Source organism: Nerophis lumbriciformis, linkage group LG06 (assembly GCF_033978685.3).
Source record: "Nerophis lumbriciformis linkage group LG06, RoL_Nlum_v2.1, whole genome shotgun sequence".
Classification (NCBI taxonomy): Eukaryota; Metazoa; Chordata; class Actinopteri; order Syngnathiformes; family Syngnathidae; genus Nerophis; species Nerophis lumbriciformis.
The window spans coordinates 32,043,451-32,061,620 of NC_084553.2; the positions used below are offsets into that span (position 1 = coordinate 32,043,451).

Below are 18,170 nucleotides of genomic sequence, written 5' to 3' on the forward strand. Positions count from 1 at the left end.
CATTCTCATCCACAACAGTACACCATGGCAAAAAAAGAACAATGCAACATTTGACGTCACTATGGGAAGTTTTGACGGAGCAGAAACGTGTGAACTTGTTTGGAGTTTCCTCCTCTCCCAGCTCGCTAGCCTCAATCTGAACCTTGGTATTTACCGTGATGACGGACTGGCAGTGTGTCGCGCCTCGCCAAGGAGCAGCGAGAATACCAAGAAGAGCATATGCCAAATTTTCAAAGAGAACGGCCTACGGATCACGATTGAAGCCAACAAGCAAACCGTCAACTTCCTTGACGTCACTTTCAACCTGAGAAATAACAGCTACCAACCATTCACGAAACCCAACACAACACTCCAATACGTGCACCATGACAGCAACCACCCACCCACCACCACGAAAAGAATACCTACCGGAATTAATAAAAGGCTATCGATGCTGTCATCTAGCAAAGCTGAATTTGACCAAGCAACCCCCCCGTACCAAAAAGCCCTTGATGAAAGCGGATACAATTTCACCCTCACCTATGAACCCACGCCAGGAAACCAACCAAAAAAGAACAGAAAACGAAACGACATCATCTGGTACAACCCCCCATACAGCAAAAACGTCTCAACTAACATTGGACACAAATTCCTCAATCTGATTGACAAACACTTTCCCAAAGACAACACCCTAAGAAAAGTATTCAACAAGAACAACATTAAATTGAGCTACAGCTGTATGAACAATATACGACAAATTATCTCAAACCACAACAAAACAATTGCAAATGAGCCGTCGGCCCCCGGACAGAGCGACTCCAAAACCAACAAAGGCTGCAACTGTCGAAAGAAACCTGATTGCCCTCTCAACGGGGGGTGCTTACAAACATCAGTTGTCTACCAATCTAAGGTAACACGCAAGGACATTAACACATCCGACACATATGTAGGATTAACCGAGGGAGAGTTCAAAACCAGATGGAACAATCACAAGGCTTCTTTCAGGAACCAAAACCTGCGGAATACCACAGAACTCAGCAAACACATTTGGGACCTCAAAGACAATAATGTTGAATATTCAATAACATGGCAAATTCTTGCATCCAGCACACCTTACAATAGTGGTAATAAAAGATGCAACCTATGCTTGAAAGAGAAACTGTTTATTATTTACCGTCCAGACCTGTCATCCCTCAACAAGCGCAGCAAAATTGTAACAGCATGCCGCCACAGACGGAAACACCTCCTAGGTAACACATGAGCCAATCACCACGCCCCTACGCCAGCCTGTACCCACCCACTCTGTGCCCTATATAAACCATGGTATGTGAATGCTCCCATTAAAATCTCCTGATGATTGAGGGAACCCCCCTCATGAAACAGGCCTGTAGAGATGAAATAGTCTTGTGATTTTTTTCCCACACATACATATATATATATGTATATACAGGTAAAAGGATCTCAGGAAACAGAGTGGACCGACACCAGCAGATGACATGGCACCCCAAACCATCACTGATGGTGGAAACTTTACACTAGACTTCAGGCAACGTGGATCCTGTGCCTCTCCTGTCTTCCTCCAGACTCTGGGACCTCGATTTCCAAAGGAAATGCAAAATTTGCATGGTTGGGTGATGGTTTGGGGTGCCATGTCATCTGCTGGTGTCGGTCCACTCTGTTTCCTGAGATCCAGGGTCAACGCAGCCGTCTACCAGCAAGTTTTAGAGCACTTCATGCTTCCTGCTGCTGACCTGCTCTATGGAGATGGAGATTTCAAGTTCCAACAGGACTTGGCGCCTGCACACAGCGCAAAATCTACCCGTGCCTGGTTTACGGACAATGGTATTTCTGTTCTAAATTGGCCCGCCAACTCCCCTGATCTTAGCCCCATAGAAAATCTGTGGGGTATTGTGAAAAGGAAGATGCAGAATGCCAGACCCAAAAACGCAGAAGAGTTGAAGGCCACTATCAGAGCAACCTGGGCTCTCATAACACCTGAGCAGTGCCAGAAACTCATTGACTCCATGCCACGCCGCATTAACACAGTAATTGAGGCAAAAGGAGCTCCAACCAAGTATTGAGTATTGTACATGCTCACATTTTTCATTTTCATACTTTTCAGTTGGCCAACATTTCTAAAAATCCCTTTTTTGTATTAGCCTTAAGTAATATTCTAATTTTGTGACACACGGAATTTTGGATTTTCATTTGTTGCCACTTCAAATCATCAAAATTAAATGAAATAAACATTTGAATGCATCAGTCTGTGTGCAATGAATAAATATAATGTACAAGTTACACCTTTTGAATGCAATTACTGAAATAAATCAAGTTTTTCAAAATATTCTAATTTACTGGCTTTTACCTGTATATATACATATATGTATATATATGTATGTATATATATATATGGTAATAGGTTCAATATAGAGGCAACTTTTTTTTTTTATTCTACTTGTACTTGAAAGTTTTGAATCACTCGTCGCTTGTCCATGCTTTCTTTAGACTCATATTGACCTAGCAAAACTAGAAAATGCTGTAAAAAGGCTAACAAAAACACTTAAAAGCACAAAAAGTAGCACTTAGTAGAGTAGCTAACAATGGCACTCCTGTGCTGAATGAATGAACACCGATAGATGAGCCTGCTCATAACGAATGTGCTGCCGGGCACACAATAGGTGTATTCAACGTTCGTACACTGAGACAAAGTTTGTTCACCAAAGCATATTTTTATTCGGTCTGTGGTTTGTAAATTGAAAAGTTTTTACATTTAGTGGTTCGTAAACCTATGTTCCAGTGTACGTAGAGAAAGGTAGTGCGTTTGAAGCTTTAGCCTGGAAAAGTGAAGCAGGTCCTCATAAAGTTAAACACTTGTATCATACATATATGTTGAGATGCACAGCCTCCACTTTTTTATGTCTGTCCAATTTAATATTCCAAACCAATCACATAGTCTGAGGTTGCAGATACAAGATGAATATTAAACATTTCTCCTTGGCTGCTTTTTTTTTACACCCCTAAACACGATCTTGACATTTCTTCATTTCAATGCACTTGCTTCTCAGTTCTGTGGGTAAGAGGGTATCTCTTTTATAGTAGCTCTGGTTGCTCAGAGCAGATGCCTCAAGCATCTGGGAGCAGCAATCAGGACAGGTGATTTAATTTACATTCCAGGTATTTAACTGCTTGTCTTATGCATGCTGACTTCAACTAAGTGTACAGTTAAGGACTCAGTCCCTCCCACATTTGCAATAAGTCTAAATTAGAGAAACAGACTAGGGACCCGAACAATGTGTAACGTTAGTATGCAGTATTCAAAACATATGGTCCTACATATCAGTTGTAGTACATTTTATTTGTGCATGTCTAACCACACCACACTTTTGTTGTAAAAATACAAGCTCTTATCTGTATTGATTGACGGGAAAATTGCCCCTTAAACCACCAACATTTTACAGAGAAAGATCAAACAAACGTGTTACCGTGCAATATTTGTCTCTTGGAGCTGTCAGAAAGATTTTAAGCCTATTGCCCGAACGCTCTGCGTGACAGAAAAAGAAATTGCCCCAAGACATAATTACTGTAGTGTGGCATGAGCTGAACTCTGGCGTTGCTCTAAAACAAAAACAAAAAGTTGTGCAGTCCATCTTACGAATTCTCAAAAAGATGTATGCACATTATAATAGTGATTGAAATGTTGTTGTCTTCAATACATGTATTTCATTTCTGAAATTATGTTTGAGAATCATCACAATGTAATTGTGTAGAAAAAAATTATTATTGAAACATTGGCTGAAAGATGTAGTGCAGGGGTGTCAAACTCAAATACAGAGTGGGCCAAAATTTAAAACTGAACAAAGCCGCGGGCCAAGGTTGAACAAATTAATCTTTTAATAGGGACCCAAACAAGTTTTGCATTAAATATTGAACAAGCAAGGCTTATATACATTTATAGTGACATGCAAAATCGAGTTTCAAATAATAATAATAAAAATTAAAAAATATCAATGGCATATCAAATACAATTTAAATAAAAATTGAATGCCACTTTTCTATTTGCAGCCTTCTGAGGTAAATATCAACATTAACTTTTTCCACAGGCTAATACATTTGAAAATAATGAATAAACCAACCATTCAGGACTTTAAACTGCTCAGTTTGCAACACGCTGATCTAATCTGATGTGCCCAAGCCAGATACCTGCCATCTTTTCTTAGATGCTAGTTCATTAATGTCGGGGCTCAGGCTTTGAGCTGAGGCAACCTTCATTATCGAACGAAGGTGTTCATCAGTCATTATATCTCGTATTCCACAGTCTTGGGGGCGTGCCTTACAGACACTGCTTTTAACGTCTTCTACGAGCTGACGTCACGTCCGCTTTTCATCCCTTCTAACAACATGCCCGCCCAGTCACAAGATATGAGCGGCTCCTGCACGCACACACACGTAAATGCAACACATACTTCATCAACAGCGATACAGGTTACACTGAGAGTGGCCGTATAAGCAACTTTAACATTGGTAGACATATACGCCACACTGTGAATCCACACCAAACAAGAATGACAAACACATTTTGGGAGAACATTCGCACAGTAACACAACATAAACACAACAGAACCCTTTGCAGCACTAACTCTTCCGGGACGCTACAATATACACCCCGCTACCTCCAAACCCCGCTGCCACTCCCCACACACATACACACAGCTTGTAGTGTCCCGGAAGAGTAAGTGCGGCAAAGGGTTCTGGGTATTTGTTCTGTTGTGTTTATGTTGTGTTACTGTGCGGATGTTCTCCCGAAATGTGTTTGTCATTCTTGTTTGGTGTGGATTCACAGTGTGGCGTATATTTCTAACAATGTTAAAGGTTTTTATACTGGCACCCTCAGTGTAACCTGTTTCGCTGAAGATCAAGTATGCGTTGCATTCACTTCTGTGTGCGTGCCAAAGCCGCACATATTATGTAACTGAGCCAGCACTCGTTGGACTGGACGAAAAGGGGACGTTACAAATCTTGGGAGGGGCACTGAAATTTGGGAGTCTCCCGGGAGGTTTGGCAAGTATGAGAATTAGCGGTGTACCGCGGCACCGCCGCTGTATATAATCGGCGGGCCAGCTCTAGTGTTAATTTGATATCACCTCACGGGCCAAGTGAAATTACACGGCAGGCCAAATTTGGCCCGCGGGCCAGAGTTTGACACCCATGATGTAGTGTCATCCTCGATTAGGAACCGTGGCCGTCATGTGTAGGTTTACATTCTAAACTACTATTGTTATATAACAGACGGTCAGTCACGTGAAAAAACAAACATGTAATGACATCTGTGTAAGTTGTTGTGCCCTCTACCACTCACAAAACCCAAAGCCATTTCCTGATCCATGGACGCCACTCAATGTCCTTCCCCTCCCCTCAAGCTTAACAGTCACCCAGAAACACGACATGCACCCTGATGGCAGCGTAGCAAGTAAATAGCACTGACAAGAATGAGGTGCAATTACAGATATTGATTTTTTTTTGCTCAGGCAAGGACCCACAGCCCATTGAAAACAGAGGTCCTGTCGCAACCCACCAGTTGACAATCACAGCTTTATATAATTAAACCTTGAAACTACTCAAACAGCATGATTATTAATGATCACACCGTTTTCATCTATAAAATTGAGATAGCTTGATGTCGTAAAAACCTCTTCCAGTGCCCCTATTCACAATTGTCGTGGATGCTTTTAATCTAAGCGCATATGGAAGAGAGGGTCTAAAAACAGAGGTTGCTTTACACAGTCACTACAGGTGGTGAAATGCTAATCCGGTTCTTTGCTACAAACTCTTTGCAGACTATCACACATGGTCAGGACCTAAGTAGCATTCTGATCCCAAGCTTAAGGGAAGCCAGTAATGATTCTGATGACATATTAACTACCACACCCATGCCATGATTTGACATATTTCATTGTCATTAACAGGAACATCGGCGGCCGTTTATTAATCAACAAGAGTGTGGACGCCTGCTTGGGGAGGGACACTCATGTCACCTCACTGGAACACGTCCAAGCCCAGCTCACCTTGTCTTACAACCGGAGGGGGAATCTAGCTATTCACCTCATTAGTCCTGCTGGCACGCGCTCCACATTGCTCCACCCCAGGTACTAACTCCGAGCTGCACGCACACACAGACACAATCTGGTCAACACGATCTGTTTACACGCCCGCTCTTCCTGCAGGCCTCATGACTACTCATCGGAGGGTTTTAATGACTGGGCTTTCATGACCACCCATTCCTGGGATGAGAACCCCACAGGGATGTGGACGCTGGAGATTGAGAATGTGGCTGGTGCCAGTGACTATGGTAAAACACCATTATCATCACGATTCAACAGCATGTTTGTGTTTTCATTATAACCCAATGTTGGTTTTTCCTTATTTTAAACACAGTTAAAGACAGTGTGTGTGGAAGTCAGGAAGTCAAACTTTATTTTATAAGTACATTTAAACAATGTAGGTTGATCAAAGTGCTGCACAAGCCACATAAAACAATAAGAACTAGCTGAAACAGTAAATACATACAGTAATAAACAATTTTGAATACAGTGGTACCTCTATGACAATTTTGAATACAGTGGTACCTCTATGAGAATGAAGTGTCTTGTGGCTTTAAGTTGCAAGCATAATTTAAGTTACAAGCCCAACCCGCTGTCACCTGTAGTATTTGTAACATTGTTGTGTCTTTTGAGCTATAAAAACTTAAAATGTTGTTACACATTTATGTTTCTGCTTCGTCTACACAAGAAACAAACCATTGATTTCTGAGTTGAAGTAATTCTGAATTTAACAAAGCACTGTTGAGGACAACTACAATTTTTACCACGGCATATACAGGTAAAAGCCAGTAAATTAGAATATTTTGAAAAACTTGATTTATTTCAGTAATTGCATTCAAAAGATGTAACTTGTACATTATATTTATTCATTGCACACAGACTGATGCATTCAAATGTTTATTTCATTTAATTTTGATGATTTGAAGTGGCAACAAATGAAAATCCAAAATTCCGTGTGTCACAAAATTAGAATATTACTTAAGGCTAATACAAAAAAGGGATTTTTAGAAATGTTGGCCAACTGAAAAGTATGAAAATGAAAAATATGAGCATGTACAATACTCAATACTTGGTTGGAGCTCCTTTTGCCTCAATTACTGCGTTAATGCGGCGTGGCATGGAGTCGATGAGTTTCTGGCACTGCTCAGGTGTTATGAGAGCCCAGGTTGCTCTGATAGTGGCCTTCAACTCTTCTGCGTTTTTGGGTCTGGCATTCTGCATCTTCCTTTTCACAATACCCCACAGATTTTCTATGGGGCTAAGGTCAGGGGAGTTGGCGGGCCAATTTAGAACAGAAATACCATGGTCCGTAAACCAGGCACGGGTAGATTTTGCGCTGTGTGCAGGCGCCAAGTCCTGTTGGAACTTGAAATCTCCATCTCCATAGAGCAGGTCAGCAGCAGGAAGCATGAAGTGCTCTAAAACTTGCTGGTAGACGGCTGCGTTGACCCTGGATCTCAGGAAACAGAGTGGACCGACACCAGCAGATGACATGGCACCCCAAACCATCACCCAACCATGCAAATCTTGCATTTCCTTTGGAAATCGAGGTCCCAGAGTCTGGAGGAAGACAGGAGAGGCACAGGATCCACGTTGCCTGAAGTCTAGTGTAAAGTTTCCACCATCAGTGATGGTTTGGGGTGCCATGTCATCTGCTGGTGTCGGTCCACTCTGTTTCTTGAGATCCAGGGTCAACGCAGCCGTCTACCAGCAAGTTTTAGAGCATTTCATGCTTCCTGCTGCTGACCTGCTCTATGGAGATGGAGATTTCAAGTTCCAACAGGACTTGGCGCCTGCACACAGCGCAAAATCTACCCGTGCCTGGTTTACGGACCATGGTATTTCTGTTCTAAATTGGCCCGCCAACTCCCCTGACCTTAGCCCCATAGAAAATCTGTGGGGTATTGTGAAAAGGAAGATGCAGAATGCCAGACCCAAAAACGCAGAAGAGTTGAAGGCCACTATCAGAGCAACCTGGGCTCTCATAACACCTGAGCAGTGCCAGAAACTCATCGACTCCATGCCACGCCGCATTAACGCAGTAATTGAGGCAAAAGGAGCTCCAACCAAGTATTGAGTATTGTACATGCTCATATTTTTCATTTTCATACTTTTCAGTTGGCCAACATTTCTAAAAATCCCTTTTTTGTATTAGCCTTAAGTAATATTCTAATTTTGTGACACACGGAATTTTGGATTTTCATTTGTTGCCACTTCAAATCATCAAAATTAAATGAAATAAACATTTGAATGCATCAGTCTGTGTGCAATGAATAAATATAATGTACAAGTTACACCTTTTGAATGCAATTACTGAAATAAATCAAGTTTTTCAAAATATTCTAATTTATTGGCTTTTACCTGTATTCATGCACTCGCATTATTTCAAGTATTCAAGTGTAGCTATTCAAATATGTTAATGAAACTAAAAATACAGTACATACACTTTTTTGACCCACATCAAGCTCTTAATATAGGGAATGCAACTGTATCCTGTGTTCTCGAGCCCCTGAGGTCTACAGACAGAATGTTGTCTGTCACATGCTTTAGACTCACCACGATACAGAGCCTTTTCTGTGGCTGCTCCCAAACTATGGAACAGCCTTCTTTTCACACACTTTAAAGTGTTGCTAAAAAAAATAAGAATTTTTTCCTTTAATGGAGAATAAGACAAGAATAAGCAATTTTACAACATTTTAAATACCGTGGTATCTCAATTGATTGGCAACACTAAATTGGCCCTAGTGTGTGGATATGAGTGTGAATGTTGTCTGTCTATCTGTGTTGGCCCTGCGATGAGGTGGCGACTTGTCCAGGGTGTACCCCGCCTTCCGCCCGATTGTAGCTGAGATAGGCTCCAGCGCCCCCCGCGACCCCAAAGAGAATAAGCGGTAGAAAATGGATGGATGGATGGATGGTATCTCAATTCACATGCACATTGCATTCCACAACTGTGCTTGTAACTCAAAACACCTACTATCTGAAATTCTCAAAATGAATTGGAGTTTATTTAATCAGTGTTTGGCCCTTACAAAACAGCACAATTTCAACATGTAGCATAAGTTTTTAAATGAAAAACTAACTTTTGGATCATAAATATTGTTTGAAAATCATTACAATAGCATGTACTACGAACAACTACAGTAGTTTTATGAAGTAATGTAATAATATTGTTCAGTATTTACCTTGGGGAGCAGAATTTTGTAGGTGTCTCCCATAGGCTGCTTCTTTGTCATGTGACAATAAGAATTAGGAAATTGCTGTTTATGTTTTATACGGACATAACTGAGTGGCAGAACAGAGAGGTCAGAGTTGACAACATGCGCTATGTATGTCTGTGTACCAAAAGGTAAGGCTCGACCGCCCAGTAGTAAGGATTTGACAGAACAATCTGGAACATGTCAAAAACAGCATCTGCAGTTTCTCTATTTTTATGGATAAATGTTTAAAATGTTGTGGCTGCATCCCGCGTACGCAGGCTGCGGCTGTGTGATGGGGACTGACGCAGATTGAGAATGTCAGTGCGAGTAAGCTGCAAACTCACTTGAATACTTGAAATAATGCGAGACCATGAATATATGCCCTGTGGTAAAAATTGTAGTTGTCCGCAATGGTGCTTTATTAAATTCAAAATTACTTAAACCCAGAAATCATTACTTTTAGATGAATCAAGTGAAATAGTGGCTCTGGCATCTGTCGATTCATTTAGATATAAAGTAACTGCTTCACTTCATCCACAAGATGGTTGGCTGAAATAGATCATAGAAAATGTCAGATCAGGACTCCTTACTCGGGAGACATTCAGTCAAGTTGAACTCCTCACAATTACCACTCTTGACTTAACTGATTTTTGCACTTACAAATACTCTTATTAGGCACAAAGGGACATCCGACTGTCTTTGAAAAATGCTGCTCTTTTCAATGTGTCATTTTATGTCACTTTAAGGAGAAAATCCAAAAGTCTCCTAAAGAAAGATGCGTGAACAAAATCTACCCTTTAAGACTTGAGCCTCTCTGACTGACAGGCCTACTTTTTGCCTGAAAGTTTTTTTTTTCATTAAATCTTTCATTTTTCTTCTCAGGCACTCTGACCCAGTTCATCCTGGTGCTGTATGGTACCGGCTCCACATCTTCCAGCTCCTCTGATGATTCTCAGCCTGCCAATGGCAGCTGTAAGACTTTGGACCTGAGACAAAGATGCCTTGGTAAGTTGCTTTCTTTCCTGTTCCCAGTGCTCACACAAAGACTGTGTGAGCAAAGAAGTGGTGAGCACAGATAGTGTTGGGTGGAGAAAATTAAATGTTTTGTGTTTCCTCGGCTTCTCACATAATATTTCAGTAACAATACATTTCTATCACCAGACCCTTTCACAAAAATCACTCCTGCATTTGTCTGAATTCAATCCTCTAATTCAAGTTCAATAAAGTCTATATTTCTGTCTTTTATCGAATTAAAATTCCCCCCACAGAAGAGAGTTAAGTGAAAACCAGCTTCTCAAGTGACACAGCGATAGTCTGGCCCCTACAGGCTAATGTGGGTACTAACATGCTGAAAGACCACACTCTCACCTAGGATGTTTTTATCATCATATTTGCAAATACATTTAATGTACTTCATTAGATACATGTACACGTTTTATGCTGCAAGTTACAGCCGATACAATACTGATCACATGTATCAAATGTTTCCATTTATTAATGGTGACTGCTATTGACAATTTAACAATTTCAACACAAAATGTAAACTAGTTCTTCATGGAGAAACTCCATAATGGCTGGTTTGTTTATGTATGAGAAAGTCCATGATGAATAGTTGGTTGGCGTAGGATGAGGTACAATTGGCTAAGGTTCAGGCAAAACATTACTGCAGGCCAATCAGAAGCAAGATAGGGCGGTTCATGACACTTTCAAACCAGGAAGCGTAATCAAACACATTCCCCCTGGCGGTGGCAGAAACCAAATGAGGCGAGGGTCTTATTTAAATGACTGTTTCCTCCAGACAGCATCAATAGGCCAATTACCGTCACTTTTATTTAAATTATTATTTTTCACATCTTATAAAGGTTCTGCTTTGTTGTGGCTAACTTAACAATGCACAGCTGTGCGAGCAAACCACTCAGGGAAGAGGAAGGCAATGGGAAAGTGTCAATACCGAATACCCCATGCTGCTTCGTTAACACTGGTTTAAAAGTTATACAGGATTCCAGTTCTGGCACAAAAATATATTAACTTTTATTTATTTCTGTTCATGTAAAGATGGAGTTTGTTAATGTCTGTTTTGTGAGACAAATTTGTTGCACTTTTTTGGGGGGGGCAGGTTGTCATTTTGCCACTGTAGTTCCTGTTAAAACCAGAATTATTCTCTGCTGAAAAGTACCCATTCTAATAGAGAGTATATATTTTAATTATTATTATTATTGTTATTTTTTAACTGCCTTTAATTTCATTTGTTTCGGGTGTCTTCCCCCTTATTTTGTACAGGGAATCGCTACTTTGCAAGTTAAAAGAGATGTTAAAATGTTAAAAAGCCAGACAGAGGGCATGTCACCACTTTTTGTTTATTATAGTAAACATTTAAACTGAGTATTTATTCACTGCATTATTGTGTGGTGGAAAGTTGTACATTAAGTTGAGATATATATTTAGCAATGATGTCGTAAGCTACTTTTGCTGTGTAGCTTGCTACAATTCTGTGGAGATAGCTTCACTTGCAGCTTAGCTACATTTAATCGAGAATAACTAGTAGCTTAGCTTGTTGCATTTTCCAAGCAGCTGGCCCATCACTGGTGGCAGGCCACCACATATAAATGAATGTACAAACCCCGTTTCCATATGAGTTGGGAAATTGTGTTAGATGTAAATATAAACGGAATACAATGATTTGCAAATCATTTTCAACCCATATTCAGTTAAATATGCTACAAAGACAACATATTTGATGTTCAAACTGATAAATGTTTTTTTTTTTGCAAATAATCATTAACTTTAGAATTTGATGCCAGCAACACGTGACAAAGAAGTTGGGAAAGGTGGCAATAAATACTGATAAAGTTGAGGAATGCTCATCAAACACTTATTTGGAACATCCCACAGGTGTGCAGGCTAATTGGGAACAGGTGGGTGCCATGATTGGGTATAAAAGTATATTCCATGAAATGCTCAGTCATTCACAAACAAGGATGGGGCGAGGTTCACACTTTGTCAACAAATGTGTGAGCAAATTGTTGGACAGTTGAAGAAAAACCTTTCTCAACCAGCTATTGCAAGGAATTTAGAGATTTCACCATCTTCGGTCCTTAATATCATCAAAGGGTTCAGAGAATCTGGAGAAATCACTGCACGTAAGCAGCTAAGCCTGTGACCTTCGATCCCTCAGGCTGTACGGCATCAACAAGCGACATCAGTGTGTAAAGGATATCACCACATGGGCTCAGGAACACTTCAGAAACCCACTGTCAGTAACTACAGTTGGTCGCTACATCTATAAGTGCAAGTTAAAACTCTCCTATGCAAGGCGAAAACCGTTTATCAACAACACCCAGAAATGCTGTCGGCTTCGCTGGGCCTGAGCTCATCTAAGATGGACTGATACAAAGTGGAAAAGTGTTCTGTGGTCTGACGAGTCCTCATTTCAAATTGTTTTTGGAAACTGTGGACGTCGCGTCCTCCGGACCAAAGAGGAAAAGAACCATCCGGATTGTTATAGGCGCAAAGTTGAAAAGCCAGCATCTGTGATGGTATGGGGGTGTATTAGTACCCAAGACATGGGTAACTTACACATCTGTGAAGGCGCCATTAATGCTGAAAGGTACACACAGGTTTTGGAGCAACATATGTTGTCATCCAAGCAACGTTACCATGGACGCCCCTGCTTATTTCAGCAAGACAATGCCAAGCCACGTGTTACATCAACGTGGCTTCATAGTAAAAGAGTGCGGGTACTTGACTGGCCTGCCTGTAGTCCAGACCTGTCTCCCATTGAAAATGTGTGGTGCATTATGAAGCTTAAAATACCACAACGGAGACCCCCGGACTGTTGAACAACTTAAGCTGTACATCAAGCAAGAATGGGAAAGAATTCCACCTGAGAAGCTTAAAAAATGTGTCTCCTCAGTTCCCAAACGTTTACTGAGTATTGTTAAAAGGAAAGGTGATGTAACACAGTGGTGAACATGCCCTTTCCCAACTACTTTGACACGTGTTGCAGCCATGAAATTCTAAGTTAATTATTATTTGCAAAAAAAAAATAAAGTTTATGAGTTTGAACATCAAATATCTTGTCTTTGTAGTGCATTCAATTGAATATGGGTTGAAAAGGATTTTCAAATCATTGTATTCCGTTTATATTTGCATCTAACACAATTTCCCAACTCATATGGCAACGGGGTTTGTATGGGGAACACTGCATTTGTACTGTCACAAGTTGTATATTTAGGAATGCCAAAGTGATAGAACTTTTATTGGACAACTGACTAAATTGTATTTAAATCTGAGTTTGCTGTTGAGTTGACTTTCTGTGCCTGCCTGCGTGTCTTTCAGAGTGCAATGCCGGCTACTACCTCTTCCAGCAAGGCTGCGTGAAAGGATGTCCACCTGGTTTTGCTGTGGGCTCCCAACCCCTCAACTACACCGTGGGCAACAATATTTCACCGGCCTCTGTCCCAGCCTGCCTGCCATGCCCACAACCCTGCCAGACGTGCAGCAGCCTCAGCCCAGAGGCTTGCTTGTCCTGCCCACTTCACAAATCCCTCAATCCCATCTCCGGCACCTGCGAACACGTCACACAGTACATGCGCGAGTCCCCTGACAGCTTCATGGTGGGCCAGGGGGATGCCGGTTCTCAACCACAGCTCAGCTCCAGTCTGCCCATGACCGTCGCCATTCTCAGCTGCATGGCCATCATTGCCATTTTCGCCGGCATCTTCCTCCTACTGCAGCTGCGCTCCGGGGCCCTAATCAAGCTTCCGTCTCTGGAAGCCGGCAGCGGTCTCGGAGGCACGTTCAGCCTGGGCGGAAACAGGGTGGTTTCTTACCGTGGCCTTCCGACGGTGTGGGGGGATGACGGGCTAAACACGGACTCGGACAACGAAGAGTTTGATGTCCAAAATGAGAGGACTGCCTTTATCAAAACACAAAGTGCTCTTTAATGCCTCCCTTTCCTCCCACATTCTTTCTTCCTGCTTTTTGAAATCCTCTTCACCAATCGTTGGACAATTCAGGGCTGTGGCATCTTTGCTTTCCTGTTATTTTCTGGTTTAAACGCTAATCCGGACTCCTCAACCGCTTAGTTTAGTGGGTTCTCATCTGATTCCTTCTCCAATCTCACTTCTGGAGTCCGGGCTGGAAGTCGCTACCCCCCTCGGAGCTCCGGGTGGCCGCATCATTCACACTTGGGTGCATTTCCATTAAACCATCTGTCCTCCTCTTTTTTCTGTACCGTCATCGTCTCCTGATCCTTCACAAAACAGAACGTTAATTTACTTTTCCTACTTTTTGCTTTTCCCATTAGTCTCCATGCAGTAGCCGGACGAGATTGTTGAGGTGGTGCCAGTGTCCGTGTCGGAGTCCATGTGAGTGTGTTAAATCGACCGTACAACAGTGACTGGAGTCCTTTACAAACAAGATTTTGACATATTTTGTTTACAAAAAAAAAAAAATATCCAGTGCATTCTGTAGATGTGATCTTTAATAGCTCCTCACAGATCTCTGCACTGCAAATGGCAAATATAAAAGCCTGACTCTTTCTAACCCTGCAGCTATGACATGTAAAAAAATGTCTAATAGTAAAAATGTACCCCATTAACCCTGCAGCACCATAGCAGCTGTTTTACTTGTGATTGATCTGCAAAGTGAGCAAACACATTACCAATACATCAATACTGTCCCCTGGCCAGGACTTATTCGCACACCAAGTACACATGCCTCAAATTAGCAATGACATCTTGCTAATGTGCATGTCAGTGTGAGACGTATCGGTAAAAGATAAATATTTATATCCCCCTCTAAGGTGACATTTTCTCCTCCGTCTCATATTCTTTCAAGCTTGAGTTAAAAGCCCCACACCTCATCAACATGGCTGCACTACAGTATCTCCATCAAACCTAAACTGAAGTGGATCTCTTCACTATATGTCGCTGTTTTCTGGCTGATGCTGCAGCATCTGAGGTGCTTTTATTTTGTAGTCCTACCTGACGGGAAGGTTGTTTTTAAACTTTGTGCTGCATCTCATGATTGAATTCCCTTGTAGCAAAGTGAAACCCATTGATCTCTTTTCACTTGCTTCACTGAATTTCCCCGTTTTCCGTTTGGCGCTGCTGAGAGAGGTCGGTTGTCGTCATTGCGATGACGTGCATACAAAACCACAGCTGCTCATTCTTTTTATCTACCTCTCGTTACTTGCTATCACACATTAACACATACTCAAACTGAAGAATATTCTGGAACATTCACGCTGGGGTTTGCGTGACTAATTGAAAAGCGAGAAGCCGTCGCAATTCCACAAAAATGCTGTGTCCTCCAACTGTTATTTATCACCTTTACTCGCAATCCTTTTAGAGCCTGTCTTTCGAAATGGAACGGATCAAGGGATGGACGTTTAACTGTCAAACCAAGATTGCTAGTTGGCGCTGTTTGTACTGCCCTCCTACTTTGATTCTCTTGAGGTTTACACCTTTTTTTTGTTCTGACAATCAATTTTCTTGTATAGAGCGCAAGACAGGCACGCAAGAAAAATCCTTTAAACCGAGAACTCTTCCTACAATTGTGCTATTGCCCAGGTAATTTGTTCCTAATGTGGCTGTAGAGGACTGATTGTGAATCTACATTAGTGCCTACTGACAAGGATGCAGCTTTAAGTAGGATACTTATTTAAAGAAACTATACAGCCTCAAATAAAACAATCTGATTGACTTCCCAAAGCTTCTAAAAGCATAATAATGGACCACTAAAATTGCTTCCAACAGAACTACACCCTGGGACCATTTTGTCACTACTGCAAATAACTTCAGTGGAGTGTATGCAGCAAGATGTGCAACATTTGGAGTAGTGTATGTGCTTTCAAAGCTTTAGAACTTCCTAAAGTATCGAGCGCTTCCGACGCACAAGGAGCTGCCAACTCTCAAAACGGAGAATGTGATGCAAGTCAAAAATGTTCTCTCTGTGCCTGCAAGGTTCTGTTATTTCTACCAACAAAATGGTAACGCTGGAATATTTGGCTAATTGTGCATTTGTCTGTGCATTTTGAGAAGAAATGCTCATAGGCTTCTGTATTTTTTTATTCAAACAGATTGTGCAGCGCTGCCTTTGGGTCTCGTCTGGTGGGGCTGAAATGAAGTTAATAAGAGCAATATTTTTGCCAGAACCAAAGACAATCATTTTGTCTGTTTCGTCTTAAGATGTTTTGCTTCCCACCTTCCCCATTTTAATTGTGTGTGAGTGCGTGCGTATGTGGTTGGTCATCATGTGTCATCACCATGACGACACCCTGTATTGTTGAGCTGCTGTGACAGGGGGAGCTAAAGAATGTATCCCATCTCCTTTAAGGGCTGAATCGGATCCGTGCTTGTTCAATAAACATTAAAATGTGTTTTGGGGGACAGGGGTGAAGGGTGGGGGGGAGCAGCCTCAGATGACCCCCTGCTGTGTGGGGTCTGTGACTGCACACAGTACCTTATACATGTGTGACCAATGAAAACTGGACATTGACTTGGCTGACCTGGGACAAAACTCTAAAATAAGGCCTATTTTTGTACTCTATGAATGGTGCAGTGTAATTTTCTTGTAATTTAAAGATTTTTTGCTCTTGTTTTCTTCTTTTTATTTAATTGATGTCAATTATAGATTCTACTAAAAATAAAGATCTATGCAAATTTGAAGGGGTTTCACGTTATTTCACCTCACTTGAAGACAATTACATATTGCCAGTTGTATGAAAAACTATCAAGGTATAAAACATATTACAAATGAAAAAAACGTCAAATGTTTAGAGTTTTATCTGCATAATTCACCCGTGTCCTTTCCAGTGATATTTAATGTATTGCTGGTGTAATGAAGCCCTCGGCTCAGATCCCACATCAGGGCAAGAAAAAATTCAACCCAATGGAATTACAATGACAAAACCTTGGAGGGGACCGCAGATGTGGGGACCCCCTATTTGCAACCGGTCGAGAGGATCTAGCATAATATTGTGAGAGTCCAGTCCATAGTGGATCTAGCATAATAGTGTGAGAATCCAGTCCACAGTGGGGCCAGCAGGAGATCATCTTGAGTGGAGACAGATAAGCAGCGCAGAGACGTCCCTGACTGATGCACAGTTGAGTGGTCCACCCCGGGTCCCGACTTTGGACAGCTAGCGCGTCATCTGTGGTCACCTAATCTGTGCCCCCCCTCTCTACGAAGGAGAGGGGGGCAGAGCAGAAAAGAGATGGCAGATCAACTGGTCTAAAAGGGGGGTCTATTTAAAGGCTAGAGTATACAAATGAGTTTTAAGATGGGACTGAAGTGCTTCTTGTTTGCTTAGCAAAGAAGAGAAAAAGTTTTGTCCACATCTTCTTACATGCAACCCAGCCCGGATCTGCTCTTACCAAAAACAATGTTTAGTATTGGTTTGAAGTTTGCGGCATTGCATCATACTGTATATATTCTGCCTCTGGTGGAGCGAAATAATGTTCCCAAAGTACGGTGTTACAAACTGCACTCCTGAGTACAGTTCTACACTGCTGCAAACTACTATTACAATAATACATCATCATAAAGCTAGCATCCCTTTTTCAGTGAAGTACCCCCTCAGTGGATTTTTTTTAAAAGAGAAAAAAAAATGGGTTGGGCTATCTGATTTATTAGTCTCGGGAGGGGGCGCATATAAAATAACTATATTGTAAAATGAACAAAGACACAAATACTTTGAATAAAGCTTTGTGCGCACAATTTTGGGGATTACAAAGATCTGTGGTTATAAGCATTTTTTTTTTTTTTTAATTTTTATCTCCAGTGACCTAGTTTGACAAGCGGAGCTCTAACACTAAACACTCCAATAATCAAGAATCATTTGGGGGGGGGGGGGGGGACTCATCCTGATTCCAGACTGTGATCCAGA

The 18,170-nt window shown here is 41.5% G+C and overlaps 1 protein-coding gene across 5 annotated transcripts in view; it reads left to right on the plus strand.

Annotated features, from left to right (window-relative positions):
• The window catches only part of furina (furin (paired basic amino acid cleaving enzyme) a), a 163,447-nt gene extending 146,497 nt beyond the window's left edge, over nucleotides 1–16,950 (plus strand). For 2 of the 5 annotated variants that reach the window (XM_061964155.2, XM_061964156.2), the window contains exons 13-16: nucleotides 5,943–6,122; nucleotides 6,201–6,325; nucleotides 10,160–10,282; nucleotides 13,616–16,950. In XM_061964155.2, the coding sequence (XP_061820139.1) occupies nucleotides 5,943–6,122; nucleotides 6,201–6,325; nucleotides 10,160–10,282; nucleotides 13,616–14,223 (1,036 nt within the window). In that variant the 3' untranslated portion in view covers nucleotides 14,224–16,950. The remainder of the gene's footprint in view (nucleotides 1–5,942; nucleotides 6,123–6,200; nucleotides 6,326–10,159; nucleotides 10,283–13,615) is intronic. The other 3 variants (XM_061964159.2, XR_009815623.2, XM_061964157.2) reach the window with 3 other exon arrangements.
• The last annotated feature ends 1,220 nt before the right edge of the window (nucleotides 16,951–18,170 follow it).